Source organism: Labrus bergylta, chromosome 7 (genome assembly GCF_963930695.1).
Source record: "Labrus bergylta chromosome 7, fLabBer1.1, whole genome shotgun sequence".
NCBI classification, from domain to species: Eukaryota; Metazoa; Chordata; class Actinopteri; order Labriformes; family Labridae; genus Labrus; species Labrus bergylta.
The window spans coordinates 10059150-10080623 of NC_089201.1; the positions used below are offsets into that span (position 1 = coordinate 10059150).

At 41.0% G+C, this 21474-nt stretch overlaps 1 protein-coding gene across 1 annotated transcript in view; it reads right to left on the bottom strand.

The window, feature by feature from the left end:
- Positions 1–21474, bottom strand: part of zfpm1 (zinc finger protein, FOG family member 1) — a 103110-nt gene that overhangs the window by 59432 nt on the left and 22204 nt on the right. Inside the window, exon 2 of the mRNA XM_020642751.3 lies at positions 1796–1942. Coding sequence (XP_020498407.1) covers positions 1796–1942 — 147 coding nt within the window. The remainder of the gene's footprint in view (positions 1–1795; positions 1943–21474) is intronic.

Sequence of the window (21474 nt, forward strand, 5' to 3'; positions counted from 1 at the left end):
TACACTGCAGAAACAAAGACACTACGTCAGTTTTCTATCACCAGAAAAAAAAACTTTCTCACATGTTCAGCCAGCCTGAGTTTTCTCATCTTCTTCGTTTTATACAATCTAATTCACACATAACCCACTCCTCACCTCAAACATACACCCACACACACCCACAGACACACACACACACACACCCACATAGCACAGCTAATCTCTAATCTCGTCTCGATTAGCACCTGACAGAATTTCCATGGGTTTATCAAACCAAGCCAACCAACAGACGCTTATCACTTCCAGCCCCAAAAATTTCACAAGAGCAGGAATTTTTGAGATTAAAAAACACAGCTGGTGAAATCTTGAATAAGTCAAAAGAATATGACTGAAAACTCTGCTGCTATCACACTGTGCGAGGGGGAGGCTCGGGATAAGAGGTGCACGAGGGGGCAGATCCACCGGAGCCAAGATTGAACCCAGAGAGTTTTTCTTTTTTTGTTCGTTTAGACACAATAGAGATAAAATAGTGATACATGTGGAAGGGCTGCAACCTCATAAAGGTCCCTCAGAGTTTTTTTTAAGTTGTCTCTGTGTAACATTTACCATCTCCTGTCAGATAACAGGTAGACTGTTGATGCAAGAAAGACCTCAAGTCTTGATGACGAGATAAATCTGGTAATAACCACTAATGACTGTCAGTAAACCACACAACTAGATTTTGTGTAGAGCTGTGTGTGTTATAGTTTGTTTTTCATTTTTCTAAATGTGTGATGTTGCGCTGAAACTATTTGATGTTCTCCTAACTTTTTTTTTAAATAAATGTGTTTAAATTTCTTAATGTGACAGATTGCATAGCTTGCCTGAAACATTTCTAACAATCCCAACATGCAAGTAAACAGAACAAACTATTGTAACATTTTCAAGTTAGAGTTTAAAGACTGCCATGCTGCTGCTTCTTCATCGCTCTGTGAACAAGTGTGCATATTTGACAGAAAAAGCATGTGGAAGAGGGATTATTAACTGATGAGAAGCTCGACTAAACACATTATTGTGAAGAAAAACTCGGTGGACAACAATGAAAACGTCTGACAGTGTATACTCGGGCTGACATTGCTAAAATTGTTTGGGCACAAAAAGAGACAACATGATAGAGATGTGAGATCGTCACCATCTGTATCTTTATTCTTTGAAGGGACTATCTCTGGTCTAAAGGGGTCTGTGATGGGGCGCAGATGGCCTAGCGGTTACATTGCGCCCCATGTATAGAGGCTATGGTTCTCTAAGAGGGCGTCCTGTGTTCAAATCCGGTCTGTGGCTCCTTTCCCGCATGTCATTCCCCACTCTCTCTCTCTCTCTCTCTCTCTCTCTCTCCTGATTTCCTACTCTATCCACTTTCCTGACAAATAAAGGCATCAAGGTCAAGGAAAATATCTTTTGAAAAATATTCAAAATCAAAGACTCCAGTACTGGTTTTAAATCATAAGAAGCTGATTGGACGAGTGGTCTATGACAGGAAATTAATCTCTCAGGGTTTTGGACCAAGCCAAACAAGCAATTAGTGTCATTTTTTACTCATTATCAAGGAGTTCATCAAGATAATTGGAAGCTGTGCCACTTTTTAAAATTAAGAACGGTTCCTTTTTCCATCCAGCAATCATATTTCAGCTATATTTCCACTTCAAGAGACTTCAAGTCTTTGTTGGACCAGTCTTTGAGTTTCAATAATGTCAAAATAGTAAACCTCGTACTATTTTTATTGATTATTCTGCTCTTATATACTGCTGTGAGATTGACTTTGTATTCGTCTTCTTACCTTCATTGTACAGAGGTGTGTATGGTGGTGGGCTGGAGCTGTCACCTTCGGCTGAATCATCAGGGTCCGAGGCTCCGCCCTCCTCTCCTGATAGGCTGAGGTTGTCTGGCGTGTTCTCCTCACCGCCATCGAGATCCCCAAGGGAACCTGGAGGAGGAAGAAGAGAGAATATTTAAAACCCAACCTGTACTTGTGTTCATTGCAAACTATAACACCCCAATACACAACATGTCTGAGAGGACACTTACAGCATTACAGTACATGTTACCTCTGAAGAATGTGACCTGCAGTTTACACAAGTTTATCAATTCAACTTGAGACTTAAATATGAGAGCTATGAGAATTGGTGAGTGGTAAGTGGACTTGAGCTTGTATAGCTCTTTTCAAGTCTTCTGACGTCTCAAAGTGCTTTTACACTGCAGGTCACACCTACACATTCACACATTCACACATTCAAACACTGATGGTAGAGGTTGCTAAAATGTCCATCAGAAATGACTAATCCCATTCACACACGTTCACACGGCGCCGCTGAAGCAGCGGGAGCAACTTGGGCCTAAGTGTCTTTCCCAAGGACACATCGGACATGTAGCTGCAGTAGCTGGGGATCGCACCCCCGACCTTCTGATCAGGAGATGACGGACTCTGCAAACTGAGCCACAGCAGCCCAAATTGCACTTTTGGGTTACATTTAGTTCATGAACACTGAGAATATCACTCGAATCTTCATGAAGCAGATCGCCGTCTCTGGCACAATCACAGAACACTGTCATACTCCTAAATCTGCAAACAGAGAGAGAGGGATTTCAGTTTAATTACCTCCCCCATGGGCGCCAAGTCTAAACTGCCTGGTGCAGGAAGGTTAAAAGAAATAAAGGAAAGTGATATTGTTAAACAAGCTCCGTATGATTTTAGGCACTAAAGAAAAGGGAGGGGGAAAAATACCCTAAACACACAGATCCAATTTGTCTTTTTTTATTATAACTGGACTCATTCAAAAAACAGTTTCAAGAATTGGACACGCTGTACGGTATAATCCACAAGATTAATAGCAGGGAGCCAAGGGGGACCTTAAAGCCAAATTACAGTATACCTAAAAATGTAGCTAAAAGAGTGATTAGTGCAGGGCTGATCTGTATCAATTACAGTTTCATAATCCCTGCTGACCATAGTAATTATACAATACTTTTGATCTATTTTAGCCTGTTTGAAGATTACATCCAAAAAATGGAGTCACTTAATATGGATTTAATGTGACTTTTTTAAATTGCTTCATTAATTATTCTCCTTCTATATGATGAATACACCTCAGCTGCTTGTACAGTGCATCAACAGCTCCTCAGAATCCTTTTATTTGTACGCCATTATTATATTTACAGCATGTTTGTGTGTATCTTAAGACTGACTCGGAGTTATTAAGTGTTTCAAGGCTTGTTGATTATGAAAAGGCATGTTCATCTGCAGCGGATGACATGCTCGATTCTCCCGAGAGGACGCCATGATAGAATTATTAATTCAGGGTAACCATTTTAAGAGGATTAGGGGGTGAAGAAGAATGTGCCGCCGACTGCCGAGGGAGAAAACAAGTCACGTACATAATAATGATGTACTGGAAAGTCAAGGAGGGTGGGCACATTGTTTTTGAATAACTGAATCACAGTGAAATGAAGACAGAGAGAAAAACCATTTCCCGCCTTTCTCCCCCCAATCCAGACAGGTTGTAAATTAATTTGCAGTAGGTTGCGTCGAACGAACAGGGGGATTGTTTCTGAGCTAAAGCCGTGACTGGGGGGCGTATATATTTACAATACTGGAACAAAAGGAGTCTATAATCTATACAAAGCACACAACAATACCCATGAATAAAGAAGCTTGTAGAGAAAGGGAGAGGCAATTTTTCTAATTCTGTTAATTTCACTTCCAAAGCAATTAAAAAGCAGGCGAGAGATAATGCCGGGAAACAATCGGCAGCTGACAAAGTGTTTCTGTCTTTGTAAATGAAACATCTTTAGGCTAATTTCAACTTCCACGCCTGCATGGTTCACTGTAATTTCAGATAAAGTTAACACAGCTAGATTTGGACCTTCATAAGAGGAGAAAAAAAAAAGAGTAGAGGAGAAAGAAAAAGATCGATCCTGTACACAATATTTTTAGAATTCTGTCGCCTGAGCTTTGCTAGATCTAATTTTCGGTATCTATAAGGAGATTTTCATACAATTAATTTCCCTTTAATCATAATTGTACAAAGGGACTTCTCTGTATAAAATTCCAATTATATTTCCTGTTTAAAAATGTAAGTTTGAATTATGATTTCTCTCCTCATTACGGCTCGGGTTTAATGAATCAATCGCTGCATCACTGCTTTCAGACATCAAATGGTGCGGAAAAGTTTCAGCTCCACTTTCTCCCCTCTTTTATCCAAGGAGAAATAAATTCTCCCTCTCTTTTCCCCCCTCTCTCTTCTCCTCTCGCCTCGGATAGTTGGCAGAAAGGATAGTGTGATAAGTGCGGCACATTCTACTTCATTGGCTCGTTTAAAAGTTAAAGCCTTATTAATTGTTACAGCGTGATATCCACGGGAAAATGGGACCAAACTCATTGAAGAGATGTAGAAATAATAATAAAGAAGACATAGCCCACATGTGTATCTCTGTAGGAGGGAGATCAATTAAGCATGAGACTTATCCAACAGCACCAAAGAAACTTTCTAGGTTTTAATGTAGGAGGATCCAGTTCAGCCTCAAGCTCGTTGACATTACCAAACTTTGGATTCTCAGGGGGAAGGGAAGTGTGGAATATGAAAAAAAAGGAGGAAGTTTAGGGACTAAAAATAACACTGATCTCATGGACGGCCTCAGATTGGTTTTAGCTCAATTCATACAAGTTGATTTGATTTCAGTGAACTTTGAAGCTGGATACTCTGGTTGCAACGGTTATTTTCAGCAAAGCAGTCAAAGTTCTGACTAATATCAACTGTTGCAGTTTTAGTTGATTGATTGAACTTCATTCTATAATTCACCTCGCAGACGCTTTTAACAGACGAACATCTAAGAGTAAGAACAACACAAGCAACGATCTCTAGAGGAGGAAGCAACATCACTACGTTTTTTTATTGTCAAAGTCTCACATTTGTCGGGGCGCCAGTGGGGCAGTGGTAAGTGCGAACGCCCCATGTACGGAGGGGTTCAAATCCAGCCTGTGGCTCCTTACCCGGCACATCAGTCACTCTCTCTCTCTCTCTCTCTCTCTCTCCCTGATTTCAAACGGTATCCAAACTATCCTATCCCTCCAGTGAAGGCACAAAAAGCCCAAAATAAATCTTTGTCTCCCTTTATTGCAGAGGCGTCATTTACAACAAAACAACAATGCATGAAGATACAAAGACACATTTCAAACACAAACCAAATCTTCAGAGGCCTTCAACATACCTTTAATCTGACTATGAAAAGCCAATATTCATCTGCAGTGGATGAAGTGCTCATCATCTTTATCCACTTTTGTTTTAAGTGACTTATTGTTACATTACACTGATGTCATGACTTTTAAATCCATTTTTTTTTATCGATTTGATTGCTATGATTATTGTAGTGATCAGACTTTACACTCCTGTAGGCAGGTCCTTCTTGACAATAATCTGAGTGTCACATGTTTTAGTTTATTTGATTTCACATCAGTGTCTCCACAAAGAAACACTTGTGTCTCTGATCAGCTTTTGTAAAGAGAAAACTGTAAACAAAGAAACGGCTGTTTTCTTTCAGATGTCCCTACATGTTTACTTTATGCTTTCCAGAAAGTGCTGCTCTTTTCCAAGTTTACAAACCGATGGGAACAAAAATAGTTTTAAATTCTTCCTTATTAACACGCCCTAGATGTATCAATAGAATGATTATTATAATAAAACTGACAAATAGATTCAAAAACTGCAGTTTGTCCCACAAGTGACCATTTGTATACTAGCCTGCAAGAATTGATTTAATGCAACACAACAGATACACATATAGGCTACTGACATCAGTGTCGGATTATTTTCCTATGGGCTTGTTTGTCAACCTGGCAATTATCGGCCAATGCAGATGTTTAAACGATACACTGCTGTATCCCTTTAAATGAAGAATGTGTCACTTTTTTTTCCAGTAGATGTCGCCCTTGAGAATTAAACCAAAACAAACTGCTGTTTGGTCGCACATCCGCCATACTGAAGCCTCTGCTCTCCTCCAGCGACACGCCTCCAACCCCTCTCCACTCGAGTTTGCATGAAGGAGTCAAGCGCATGTGGTGGACAAAATTGGCCTGCACTGTTCTGTTAGCAGGCTAATGTTAGCGCTCTTTCTTCTTTCTAATGTCTTCTTCTTTCCTCTAGTGCTTGACTAAAACAGCTTTTAGACACAAGGGGAGGAGCCGGAGGTCCCGTCCATGTTTACCTGATGTCAACACATCACAGACAACAACACGGCAGCAGGACTCGCACTTCTCGTGTATTTATGTGTAAAATGACGCACATTGTTCCTTTAAGTCTGTAAACAAGCAAACATCATCTCAGGCATATGGCCATTGTGATGACTCTTTTTGTCTACATCCAATAGTCTGTAATAACTGTACATCATTTATCTTAAACATTTAAGTCATGATGGACCTGAATGTAAGGTGTCAAACTGAAAAAAAAAAAACAAGTTGGCTGAGGAGGAATCCGTCCTCCACCAGATGAGACGAAGAAGACAGATGTGGAAAGAGAGGAGTATTGGAGCTGCAGCGCAGAGACTGCAGCTGTCTGTCTTGGAGGAGCGTGGAGAGGCAGAACAAAGTGCTGCTGCTGATGAAGGCACCAAAGATACTGCTTTATTAACTCTCCGTCCACATCAAACCTGCAGCTCGCAGCTCGCTGATTAAACACAGAGACAACACACATCAAACCTGCGTGCTCAACAAGCCTGATTAAACAGACGCAGGCCTCGCAGCTCTCACGCTAATAACCCAACGCACAAAAAAATACATTAGACCTGAAAGCAAGAGAAGGCACGTCTGTATCGGGAAATCGCCAACTTGTGAAGAGAAACATTAAAAGAGGATATTTAGAGAAAGAAAGAGGAGAATATTGGAAGGAGAGGAGGATGTGCGAGCTCTCGAGAAAAACTACAGTACCTGACACAGAGTCACGCACTGGAGAGGAGCCACTTATTGATCAGAGCGACGAGAATTACCCACCGTTGAGGAAACACTTTTAATCAACTTTGCACTTTCGCTCAACACTGCGTGGGCTCTTATCACAGCTCCATGGCCCAACGCTGCCTCCAATCCAAACCCCTCACACAAGAGGAAGCATCCACACAGGCCAGGACATCGATCGGTTATATTCAGCTTCAATAAAAATCAGCTTTTTCTCCTCAGCCTTTAGGATCTGAGCTGCTAACGACTGAGCATTGATTACTCCGGGGATGACAAACTCAAGCAAAGCCATAGATTTTTTTTTTTTTTGACAGATCTGAAATCCTCAGGACTTATTGACCGTCCTGCACATCTTCACATCTAATGTGATGATGATAAAGTTCCCAGATTGCATCGTGGGGTAAGGGGGAGGGGCTGCAATAGGCTGTGCAACGTCTCTTAGATGTTACCAAAATAATTAGTTTTTAGTATCTCAGTGGAACCTGCTTGGTGAAATAAACTGTTTATTTCTTTGTGAAAGATTTGGCTATACACAAATATAGATAGTCTTATTTACCCTGTGGTAAAAGATTGAAAAACAGGCTGCCCATACAAAACACAGCCATACAGGTCATCTGAACAACAGCTCATTACGACCCATCTAATCATGTGATGGATGGTGACTCACAGTAATGATTAGGAGAAATGGCTAAAGTCTGGTGATGTTTTTCAAAGAGTGATGAAGTCCATTTTGGGTTCAGGTTTAGGAGATGACTCTGTCAAAATCATTTGTGTTTTGCTGGAACAGCAGCTTGCAATTGTATCGTAACTTGTAGCTAATTTTAACCCAAACCACTATCGCTTTTTCTCTAAAATTAACATAATAGTTTAATTGACTGTATCACAAAGAGAACCATGTGTCCAGTGTGTTTGTCCAGTACAAACACGTAGCTGTGAGGACCCATCTAAATGGGTGCTTCAAGTGTGACGCCCTCCTGTGGGTCGTACTGTATAGAAAGGTGAGAACAAACAACCTGTATGGTCACATCATGTGTTGAAGGACAAATGTAAGTAACTGCACTATGAGTACCAGAGCAATATGTTTAGCTATTTTAGTTTGTTTTATTCAATTTATGATTGACCAGACTTCAAATAAGTCTATAGCACCCACTTGATACAGCGTCATATTAGCACAGGCCAAGCTGTAAAAATTAAAAAATAAAAGAATAATTTTAGTCATTTGTCTTATTTGTGTTCATTCGTCAATAAATCCACAAAGTGTCAGGAAACACGAATCAGTTCTGACGGCCAAAAGTCAAACAGACATGTGACTTTTAAGATCTACAGAGAATGAATGAAGACACGTTTTAATGGCAGATATCACAATTTAATGGACCTACAGATGGACCTATGGATTTTCAATCCCTAGACTCTGCTGCTTGTTCCTCAGTTCAGAGTGTTTCCATTACTATGGCAGCTTTAAACTTCTATCTTTGACCTGAGTAAAATGTGGACACTTCAGACGTACATTTTCTTTTATTACTTTAAATAAATAAACCTAAAACCTATATGTCACTGCCGCATGCTGACCTTTACCTACAACAATCTTTAATCTGAACGAGGCACAAACTGGTGTCTGTACCTGGTTTAAAGGTTGAGTTTATTCTAATGAGACGATAGGAACACATAACCTCAGATAGAATCTTTCTCTCCTCCTACACCTCTAACATCAACACTGTGCCGCACTCTTTGTGTGTCCAACACTGCACACATGTTCAAATCTCATGTTAAATGGTTTTATGTTATGACAGAAGCGGCACAATAAGGTTGGAATTTTTTTTGCATCACTGAGAGACATTATAATTCCACGCCACAGCATGTTTTCTGCCATGCCCGCAGGAAATAAAGAGCTCCCGCCAACAGTGTGAAGAAATGTGAGAAAAACAGACGGAGTGAAGAGATGAAGAAATAAAAAGGGGAGCACCTTGGAAAAATAAGCAAAAAAAAAATAAAGGTATAAAATGTCCATCACTGCAGACACACGGAAAGGCTAATGATAATGACTGATCCCGGTGCCGTGATAACAAGGTGAGCTCGAGCACTTGAACGCAGCACGACACCTAACATCAAAGGCCTGGAGATGCATGAAATCATATACAGACACAGCACGTTCTTGACATTTTGAACATTTCACACTAACAAACAGCAGTACATTAAAGAAACTAAAAGTAATTTTCTTTGGGAACTTAAACTGGTTGTGTTCAAGACCCTTTAAAGGCCTGGAGTTTGGAAGAATTCAAGGCATTTCAGACTTTAAGCTCCCTGTTTTAGCAGCTCTGAACGCTCCTCATTCCTCACCTCTCTCCTTTCCAACCTGCAGTAGTCTCTCCTTTATATTCTCACTTCCTCCCCTCTTTCTGTCATTATCTCTCCGTTCCTCATCCCCTCTTACTCCCCCCCCACCACTGCCTACACAACCTCTCTTTCTTCTTCTCCACCACCTTTCAATATCACTCACGCTCGCTCTCTCTCTCTCATATACTCCATCACCTTCCCTCTCTCTCGTTCTCTCTCTCCCCTCCCTCCCTCCATCCCTTCCTTTTTTTTTTTCTTTTGGTGAAAAAGCGTAGTGACTGGGAGCGTCACTCTGCGCGGATAGCTGGGAGCCGTTGGCGGTTATCGGCTCCTGCAGACTCTCTCTGCCGGTCTGATCTGTCTCCTCTTCATTAAGCAAATACGCCGACGTGGAAATGAAAACATAATAGCTATTTGATTTCCAGCGAGATATTTTGCATATTGGTTCGGAGCTGATAGCGGAATTTCATCAAGTCGTTCTTTTTTTTTCTCTTCTCTCCTTCTCTCTTCCCTCCCTCTCCCGCCGCCACCACCATCACCCCCTCCTCCCCCTCCACCACCTCCTCCCTCCTTCCCCCCCATCCCTCCATCCTTGTGCTTTAAAAACTGAATTACTGAGCTGGGCCGGCTTTCAGCGAGATTTCTTTACATTGCTGGGAAGAGAAAAAAAAAAAGACGAGCGAGAGTGAGAGAAATCTAGTTCCCCAGGAAGACTACTTAACCGATTAAATATCCCCCCATTCCCATCTTTTTTTTGTCGCTCTGCCTTTTTTGATAACAAGGAGGAAAATTTAAAGAATTCACAGTGCTTTAGGTTGACTATACTAATCAGAGATAGGAGTGAGAAAATTAACTCCTTAATGAGCAAAGCTGTCTCCCTGATAAAGGTCCTGGGGAGACGGAAGGGTGGGACACTGGCTGAACCTTCAGAGAGAGACATAGAGACAGAGACGGAGAGATAGACGGAGATAGAGCTGGACGCTGGATGGAGGGATGGGGTGTAATCGAAAGAGAATGAGAGAGACTATAACAATTAGTTTCCATCCTCTGAGGAGCAGAGATTTGCTTCTTGGGCATGAGGAGGGCAGGTGGAGAGATAGTAGTGATACAGCACCACGGATACCCACAGTGCCTTGCAACAGCCCTGGCCTTGATGGATGGTCTGGTGTCGGGGTATCATTCATGCCCCCCCCCCCCCGGAGAGAAAAAACAGCCCTGGAGGAGTGGATCAGCAGCCTCCTCACAGCAGGCCCATCTGATAGTCCAGCAGCTCCTCTCAGGAGGACGACTCAGCGACCTGAGCCTGCTGAAATAAATGGTCCTGCTGCTACTTTCCATGTCCCTACACCGTGTCGCTTCACACCTGATAGCGGTCCCACCATGTTACAGTAGCACCTGACCAATACTGTACACACTCACACTTACAGTGGAGCAGATAAATAGACCAAAAGAGGTAACAATATTTTACCAATCCAATTATACATGACGTCATTTTTTTTTTTTTTTTTTTTAATTATGCAAAGAAAACGCTGCTTATGATCTCTCAAAGAGGGATTTCCCCCTTTTTTTTTTTTTTGACTCACATTATAATACTATGAACATTTTTGTGTTTTTTTTGACTGACAGGACAAGACATGTAAAGAGGTTTCAGAGACTGGAAGAGACATTCTTCTCTGTTTCCGAAAATGTTTAGAGAAACATATTTATTGTTCTATTTATGGACAAAAGGCGACAAAGAGTTAATGTCTGCAAGTCAAAACGAGTTCATGCAAAATAGAAATAGAAGAAAAAATAAGTGTCTGATATTTTATAAAGGGTTACACAGCTCAATAGATTGTTCACTAGAGATGAATATACTAAATATGACTTTAATTCAAATGTAAAAAGACTATTTTGCATTAAAGCATATCTGTGAGTATTCTCCAACATGTATAATTCAAGCAGCTGTCATCTGCCGAGAAGGTTAATTTAAGGAAAAATTGAATATAGAGGGAAATAGCCTCATTTGATTCAACTCTGAAATATTGACAAAGTCTGTTTCTTCACCTTCACATTATGTTAGTCATTTCAGAGGTCAGAGACGGATCCTCTGCGTAAAATCAAAAGGAAAAATTGTTCATTTCAGCTGAGCTCTAAAATGGGAGTAACTTTGAGGCCACAGAAAAATCCTTCAAGGATTTCTTCAAGGAACTGTGCTCACACATGACAGCACCAATTCATAGAAAATGATCATCGAGCAATGGTATTAACACAGTGTTAAAACAACAGTGTTTCACTGGACTGATTTGGTGTGATAACATTCGGAGATGCTGCATTTCAGCAGATTTCATCACTTCTGACGGAGAGCAGATCGTCTGAGGCTTGTCATACGAACTCTCAGCTTTTGTGCCTTTAATCTTTGGTTCTGTGATTTTGCTGCTTTCGTCGAGGGATGAAACAACATCTTAAATACTATATACTGTAATATATACTGTATCCGTAAATGAACAAATGTGACTAAATGTTTTTGTTGGAACGTATTGTTAGTTATGTAGAAAATATTGGGTGATTTTTAATTAAGAATCCATTAATTTGCTTCAGCACTGCACCAGTGAAGCGTCTGCTAGATTCCCTGCACACTGACAGTGTGGAGAAAGCTCCTGATGTGTTGGATCAAGTCTTTGCTCTGGTATTCTTTTACACAACCGTTTCTTCTCTGGCAGCACTTCAGACACTCTCACCCTGACACACTGTTTCATGTTCCTCAAGGACGCCTTACTCCCACACACATCACAGACGAGCAGCAGTCTGCAGTTTAAATACAGCACAAATCTAATGAGAAGTGAACATGTGTGCATTATGATAAGAAAAGGAAGGGAAAGACAGTGTGTGTATGTTCATATTTCTCAGAAGAAGAAAAAAAAAAACACCAGCTTTCACACCACAGATGTCAATTTAATGTGACCAAAGTCTTCACTTTACTGGCGACTCCTGCTCGTGTTTCTCACCAGCCTGCAGGTTCAGTGAGAATAAATTCAAGTTTAACCTTTGCTGTGCAAAAAAATAGCATCATATATCAGTTTTTACTGTCTTGCACACAATGTTTTTGCAGATGACGTGGAACAATGCAAATAGGTTTGAAATGCTGCTTATAGAACTAGAAGGTCAATAAAATGCTTTTGGATTCATTTGGATTCAGGAGGGACGTGTTGCAAACACAGGTACTGTTTCAAGCCTTGTGTATAACCTATTAGAAGAATTAGTCTAAACCGACCTCCATTAACAGGTTATACAACCAACTGCAATCCCAGGAGTAAAAAAAAAAAAAAATGAATACCAGCTATCTTTTTTAACTAGAAATGATCAAATGTGGATAAGTAAAAGGGGAGTAACAACAGAAAACAACAGAACAGGTGGTGTTTCAAAAAAACAAAAAAAAGGGGGGGGAGTTCTGAGAGAGGGAGACGGAGAGCAGTTACCCAGCAGCCCGAGCTGAGACCCTGGACTATTGAAGCCAGGCATGCAGACGAGAAAGGCAGCCGATAAGCCCGGCTGATAAAAGATAGAAAATAGCAGCAGATTTGAACTTTCCCACCGTCCTAAGATTCACAGAGGGAGGAGGGGCTGATTCAACTACTTATTGAATCCCTCCCTATCTACAACAACCACAACCCCACCACCCCACCAACCCCCCTTATGCCAAAACCCAACAGCCAAGCAAGGCCAGAGAGGAGCAGGAACACAAGGTTGATACAAATACACACTCAAAAGAGACTGCACGGTTCCCACTGCTCAACAATTCAACCACTCTTCTTCTTCACACTGTGGGGATTCTCAAGAGACCAGTGGGAATATCACACACAGAATATACACATGATGGCATCTCTTATTAAAAAATAAGGGTTGAAACAACAACGAGCTCTCATAAAGAGGTCCAAACCATCACCCACACACATTCACACACTCACACACACTGACTCTCTCACACACACACACACACAAGGTCGTACAGTTCATCCCAAAATCATATGAGACAGTGTTTCTCTCCATATCTCTGCTCCTCTTCGTTGATATGAAAAGACTTGGCCTTGAGTGAAATGGTGAGAATTTTCACACACTTCTACATTCAGACAGACCCACACACTCACACACAGCGTGGTGAAATAAGGTCATTCCCATATCCAACATGGTTTTGGCTGTGAAATTTATTGATGGGATTCATTCACAAGGTCTTTACTGCACACTCTCTGTGCCTCTAATGTGACTCTCATGCTCTCAACAGTAGGCGTGACTCACCCAAATTTTATATGCAATAAATACACCAGTGATGACAAACACTGGGAGAAGACCGCACAGACTGCCAGCTTTAGCGTTAGCTTGACCACTAACACAATAAATGGGGTATTCAACATGGCCTGCAGAAAGTTGTTTTTGTGGAGCTGGATCTGGGGTTCACCTTGTCTGCTTTTATCATTCGGGCCTCCTCTGGTGGTTAGAGGTGACAACAATCATACACTTAATGTTAGTAATGTTGCCGCTGTAGTCTGTAAACATTTAAAATGCTGCCTCAGCATAACTTTCACTCAGCCTATTACAGGCTAAGAGATAGAGATGAGGCATGCCTTAAGCCTCAAGTCAAACAGCTGGAATGTGCCCACCTGCAGTCATATCTGCATGACATACTATAGAAAATCGTTTCTTGAACCAGGCAGTGAACTCTTTTTTTTTTCTGCTGTCAAAACTGACATGGGTGGGGCGCTGGTGGCACAGTGGTTAGTGCGTGCGCCCCATGTATAGAGGCTGTCGTCTCAAGCGGGCGGCCCGGGTTCACATCCCACCTGTGGCCTCTTTCCCGCATGTCATTCCCCTCTCTCTCTCTCTCCCTGATTTCTGACTCTATCCACTGTCCTATCTCTGCATTAAAGGCATAAAAAGCCCAAAACATGACATGACTGACATGGGTGTGTATGTGACTTCCAGGGCTTTTGCAGCCAGCCTCAAGTGGACACTTGGGGAACTGCAATTCTTTTAACTTGTTCTCCTCCCTTCACTAAATAAAAAGGGAGTTAAAGTTTTTCTGCTTGTGATACATGTGATGTGAAACATTATTGCGATTCGTTAAAACAATCTAAGAAAGGAGTAAAAAGGTTACACTAAGGATCTTTTTTTTTTTGGCTGATCCATTAAATGATTCAGTCAAATGAAAACTATAAACAGAAGCAGTCAGGCTCGTTCAGCGGTAAATTCTAACTCGTGTTACTGCACCAACAACGACGATTATCCAAACTGCATCAATAGTATCTAATAACAAGGCTGTGTGTCATCTGCTGATATGCTGCATGAAATTAAGGCAGAGCGGAAACCTACAGGAGACATTAGATGCAGATCAGAGACGTGTATGTATACCACGATGCAACATGAGAGACTTTTCTCAGAGAGGATACAGTATGAAGGAGGATCATCATGCATTTGTGTGTATTTGACTTTTAGAGTGATTAGTGTTGGCCTGTTTGTGTGTCTGAATGATATAATAAGCCTGATTGCAATCCCTTCTCCTTGATCTCAGCCCTGAATAAGGACGGGAGGCAGATGACAGATTGTGATGGTATGCAGGAGGAAAGAGAGAGAGACTTCCTCCCTGTCTGAGCATCCCTGAACGCCTCACTCTGACATGAACCAGCTCTGTGCTCACCTCACAAAGATACTGCAGACTTTGAAAAATCACCAAATTAGTCTGTTTTTAAAAAGGTCAAAATAATTCAAATGTTTACAAAATGTATCTTGTCCTCCTCTGCTTCACTCACTCACTTTCTTCATCATCCTCCATCTCCTGGACAACGGCCTTCATTTAGCTTTCTTATAATTTAAGTTTTAATCCAGAAACTTCATGTCAACTGTACAGCATCACAGCAGGAACCACTACACACACAAACACACACAGACACACACACACACACACACACACACACACACACACACACACACACACACACACACACACACACACACACACACACACACACACACACACACAGATGTTTCTTCGAGTCCCAGAGACTAAACACACTACAACAGGGAGAGAAAACATCTCCAGGAAACAGAAACAAAAAACATGAGCGAGAGTGCAACAAGAACTGCCCTGAGGGGCTGTGTGTGCCTGTGTGTGCCTGTGTGTGTTTATGTGTGTGCGTGTGCTGTATGTGTGTGTCTTGCACAGACAGGACAGGGCTCCATTTATTGGCTTCTGCCTTAGTCAGTATCGTCTGTAATATTAGGGATATGACTCAGGTTTGTTTGCTATGTTTTCCATGTTATGGATCAATACTCGGGTGTTCTTTCATGACTCTGATCTTGCAGCACCTTTGTGGTTAAATAGAGTAGATTGCTAACTGTATTATTATATGGCATCATTAATAACTGACATTCGATTCAGATGGTATAAAAATGTAATCTTTCAGATGAATCATTTTTAAGGAAATATGATCATGAAACATGCTCAGCAAGATGACATGTGTTAGTGATGTACCAATGTAATGTAACACATATATAGGTGTACTCCTCACTGCATTGTTTTGACTGATTATCAATATTGACTTTTGACTCAAATTATATCATTTGTTATAGGTCACCATTTACGCTGGTCTTTTTTTTTTTTTTTTAAACTGAAGAAAGATTTTGCTAAAATATAATGAAAAATAAATTGTAGGCTGTTTTTTTTTTTTTAAATATAGAGCCTTGGAGTTTAAATAATTTATTTTATGGCTGATCATAGGAATATATGGGGAAAGAACTTGATGGGAACATTAATGCTCATCATACATTATCACTTACAAAAATGTTTACACAAAAATGATCTCATGCTACACTATTTTAATGATTTCTGACTTAGCTGGACATTTCTGTACTTAATTTTAGTGATAATTATTGGTTGACGTTTTGAGAGCAAAAAGAATACACAAGCTGAGGGATATATCAACCAATTTGTAGTAAATCATTGTAATCAATGGTATCCTCGAACAGTTTTCCTGGAAGGTAATTTGCTTACCCTCTAACAGGTTCACAGCTGTTTTGAATGCACACATTGCACTTGAAGTCAAGTGTCACATGAGGTGGATAAATAAGCACTGATAAATAAGCACAGATCAAGCCACAAAAAATTCAATATGCCGTCGTTCCACTCGACAGAATCCCAGTGTCGTACATCTGTGAGATCTCCAGCTGCCTACATCTGCCTCTCCCACTGCCAAGAAGAGGACGCTGCTACCAGGAAACCCTCAGCGGAAAAGTAAAGAGAAATACCACAAGAAGAGGGGGGGGGATAAAAGGACAGAGAAGTTATAAAGATAAAGAGACAGACAAGCAAAGCAAAAGAAAAAACAAGAGGAAAGAGAGATGGAGAGATGAGGAGGGGGGTTAGGCTTTTTACTAGAGAGAGCAGAAATAGAGAAGAAGCGTTGTGGGGGGGGGGGGGGGGGGGGTGTGCCACTCACAACTTGGCTTTGCATCTGTTATCTCCGCCTCCTGTCACAAGGCTTAAAATAAAAATAAAAATAAAGTGCGATGGTGGCAGCAGTGTTGGTGCGATAGCCTCGTGGAGCATGGAGAGGGGATGTAAAGAAGATAGCTGGTTAAATATAACCCGCTGCACGGCTGGCAGCAGCAAAGAAAGGGGCTATTTTCAAGAGGCAGGGCATCACTGGAGCCCTCAGTGCCCAGATAACATCCATGTTAAGAGAGAGGGTGTGTGTGTGTGTGTGTGTGTGTGTGTGTGTGTGTGTGTGTGTGTGTGTGTGTGTGCGTGTGTGTGCGTGCGTGCATATCCAAAACTACTGATCGAACACATGCATGCATAAGTATGCAAGCCCAGCATACACAACTACTTTAAAGCACACACACACACACACACACACACACACACACACACACACACACACACACACACACACACACACACACACACACACACACACACACACACACACACACACACACACACACACACACACACACACACACACACACACACACACACACACACACACACACACACACACACACACACACACACACACACACACACAGGGGGGGAGCAGAGCCAAGAAAAGATGCTCCTGCTCACATCTATGTATCTCTCCGCCTCGCCAAAGGAAGTATCAGCGCCCCCCCCCCCTCGCCTCCCCCCGAACGCAAAAAGTCACAACGGGATTTCTGATGGGAAAAATGTGCTTTCCTCAGATGATGGTCAGATAGATGAGGGAGTACAGCCAAATGTCAAAGATGATAAATGGAAGGGTGCAGAGACAAGATCACACGCACACACGCACACACAAACACACAAACACACAAACACACACACACGGGACAGGCAGGCAGGCAGGACACAGATCTCCTCCTCAATTGTACTTATTAAAGCACACATACAAATGAAAGTGTGTACATACGCGCGCGCACACACACACACACACACACACACACACACACAAAATGCATCTGCATCTGTCACTGTCGTGTTTGAAGAATCTATCAAAGCTCACATCCAGTATCTTCTGCAATCAAGACTACACTGTGCCTTTAAATAACACAGACTTTTACACAGAGTGGAATTTACTGAAGTTGAATTCCCCTCGATGTCTCTGACGAATGTGACTATTTAAATATGACAGTTTTTTATAATGCAAGGTGTTCACATTATTTATTTTTTTAACTTACATGTATTGCTCTTCTATTTTTAATTAAAAACTGGTTTATGAAATCAGTTAGCCCTCAAAATGAGAGGTGAAAAATGGAAAAGTAACACAAATTACTTGAACATTTCTGTAGCAAAACAATTCGGAATTCTTATAAGATGTAAATAAATACAGTTTACACCAACTCATGCCTGAATGTATTATTGTTAAAACACTTAATAGAATTATGTATAGAATATGAATCCCTCTTATTTAAAAAACATTTCCACATCTGACCTAGTTCTAGCATCAAAAAAAGTGGAATTCTTAGCAAATGTATTTTTTGAACGTGTCCAATAAAATCAGAAATGACTCTTCAAAGACGTTCTGTAAAGTTATTCAGGATCTGGTTTGGGATCAGACAGAGTCTTGCTCAAAGGCTGCAGCACCAAGTCGTAGGATGAGTCCTCATTGACTAGATTAACTCCTGGTTGACTGATGATAGCATCAAGTCATGTCTTTCTTAGCCTGACCCTGTCTGGTCATTTGCTGTCCGGGGCCTAAACAAGATTCTTTGTGTGTGTGTGTGTGTGCATGTGTGTGTGTGCATGTGTGTGTGCATGTGTGTGTGTGTCTTTGTGTGTGGATGACTTCGGAGATAATTTTAATATCAGGCCGGTGTGGATTGCTGATAGTGTTTTAAGGCAGGGCCCGGTGGACTGAGCGCTGGTAGTACCTATCTGTAATTAGTAACCATTCCCTATCACTGATAAGATAAACTACACCTGACCTTTTCCATTTGGTCACCATGGCAACCCGACACCCCCACCCCGGCAGCCAAGCCTTCCCCCCTCGTATTATTTTAGTGATTAAACAGCAAATAGCAGCGAAGATATGAGGAGCTGATAGGAGCATGATTAATAATAGTCCTCCACATGGTCCTCTGAGGTGTGTGTGTGTGTGTGTGTGTGTGTGTGTGTGTGTGTGTGTGTGTGTGTGTGTGTGTGTGTGTGTGTGTGTGTGTGTGTGTGTGTGTGTGTGTCTGTATAGAGGAGGAGGGGCCTGTCAGTGTCATTGTGAAAAGGCTTGGCTTGGCTTTTTGTGGTGAATAATGGAAATTTAAGATGAGCTCAAAGTGAAATAAAAGCAGCGGGATGAGAGCGATAGATGTCTCTCTGAGGAGCAGGAATATTAACACCAGCCTCTCCCACACCCACTCAGTCGCTGCACACCGTGGCCCTCACATTGTGAGAGGACGCACTGTGGAAGTGCTATCTGTTGATGAATAATGAATGCTGGATTCCAGGGTTACCTCCTCCTCACTTTAAAACGACACGCTGTGGTTTTAGAGTGGTGGGCAGAGGACTGAACTCGGTCTCAATTAGAAAAAAACTTGAAATGAGAAACTTTCAGGTGTCAATACCATAAAAACCTTTAAGATATCTTCTAAAAGAAGGATTCAAATGAAACAGAAGCAGGAGTAGAAACGGAAAAAAACAAACATGGAAATGTTAAAAGAAAAATGAAAATATAATTATAAGTCTGTTTATAATCATGAAAATCAAAAAAATATCAGAAGAAAACAAGTATAGGCTGTTTCTGAATGTAAGTATGTCCAGAAACATTCTATGAAAGAATTAAAAATGTCAAAAGAATAATTATAAAATGAAAAATAATACTTAAAAAATAAATACAAATTTACAAACATTAATTCTAAAAGAATAATTATTAGCGTTTAAATGTGTTTTTCACTTATCCATTTCTTACCTTGTTTAAATGATGCATTTGTATATTTTATATGGATCAAAGAAAATTTGTATTTCACCATATTAGTTTGGGATTTTTAGAGAGCCTAATACTATTTAATTGTATTCATCTATTTTAAACTGCATTTCTCCGCTGGGCTTTTGCTATGTCTCTAATGACCAAGCTGTCAAAGAAGAAGCTGTGAGTGTGTTTCTCTGATCAGAGGGAAAAACGAATGCGATTTAAAGGGGAAAACTGCAACAATCTAAAGTGACCGGTGGTCAGACTTTAAGTTCCCCTTTAGCTCTAGAGCCATTTAACCTCTTTCAGCTCATTATTTGTTTGTCTAAACACAGATTTTCCACATTTTAAGCTCTGATCATCCCACTCTCCTGTCCAGTATCAAACATGGTGGTGGGCAGGACGTGTTTATCTGTGTATTAGGTTGCGTGCTAATGATCAGTGTATTTAAGGGTTTTTCCCTGCTTTGTGAATATCTCAAACACATACACAAGATCACCAGTGTGTGCACTGGTGATGACCCAGTGTGGAATGGCAGACACAGAAGAAGACTGTCAGCTGGCACATGTAAACACTGACACCAAGGTTACATCAAGTGTGTTCAAGTGAGAGAGAGAGAATGGTATTTTTTTTTTTTTTAACTATTTAAAGCCCCATACAGGCCTCATATTGTTACTTTATTCAATGGACTATTTCACCAGAGAAACTGAAAATACTTAATTGCTTGCAAACCTCACAAATCTGAAACTTGAACATCAATTCAACCACTTAGCAACTTATCTCTTCAAACATTGCTCTCCACAGGAGCTTACAACACTTATTCTTCTCAGAGTCCTCTGAGCTCCGTGTGAGGCCTTTCTCATCCTAGGAAGCCTGCTCTGTATCTCCATCCATTTGCATGCCGGGGGGAAATGGCAAGTAGGTATGCAAAGCTGGACCAGTTGACTGAAAGGTCAGCAAGCGTTCGGTCAGTCTGCCATAAGAAGCTAAGTAGACCGTTATCAATGAGATCCTCCCACTGATGAAAGGGGGAAAAAGGAACTATCCCTTTTACTTCTATACTGGTGGGTTCCAGCTGTACAGCATGGCCTTGTGATATATAGGTCAACAGAAAAACATTAAACTATTTGGAATTGTAACTGCAGGTGTTATCAAGAAAATGTGGTCCAATGGAGTGTTGCTTATGAGTTTCAATACTAGAAAGGTAGAACTGTAGGATCTTAAATCCAGGACATCTCGACCTCGGCTTTATTTTACTTTGCCAATCTTTTTTTTTTTCAGTTATCTTTCTCAAGTTATCTTTGAGGAAGTGCAGCATTTGATGACTAATGAAATGTGTCAGTTCTCTTTTAATTAAAAACTATTCTAACAGGGGAAAAATAGACCCCACATGAACTGTTCCAACCTTTTTAAACAGGACTTCATAGTGATTCAGACAGTTTGCAGGAAGATGTTCAGTCATTTCTTAATACAGAGTGAAGCTTGATGTGACTTCAGTTGTGTTCTATATACATTTTGTTGTTGTTATTGTTTGTGTTGTCAAATATCTTTCCACATTGTGTTTCTCTGTGGGTGACCAGATTACAACGGCCACAATTCTGATATTACTTCACACATGGGGGGGCTAAGCTAAGAACATTGCAGACATCAGGGTTTAGGGGGGGGTCAGAGGAATGTGCCTGGGAAGGCAGATTCAGCCAATCAGATGAGTGTCAGCCATCCAGAGATATTTTAAAGATAATATGGGATATCTGTGGAAAATTCCTGCCC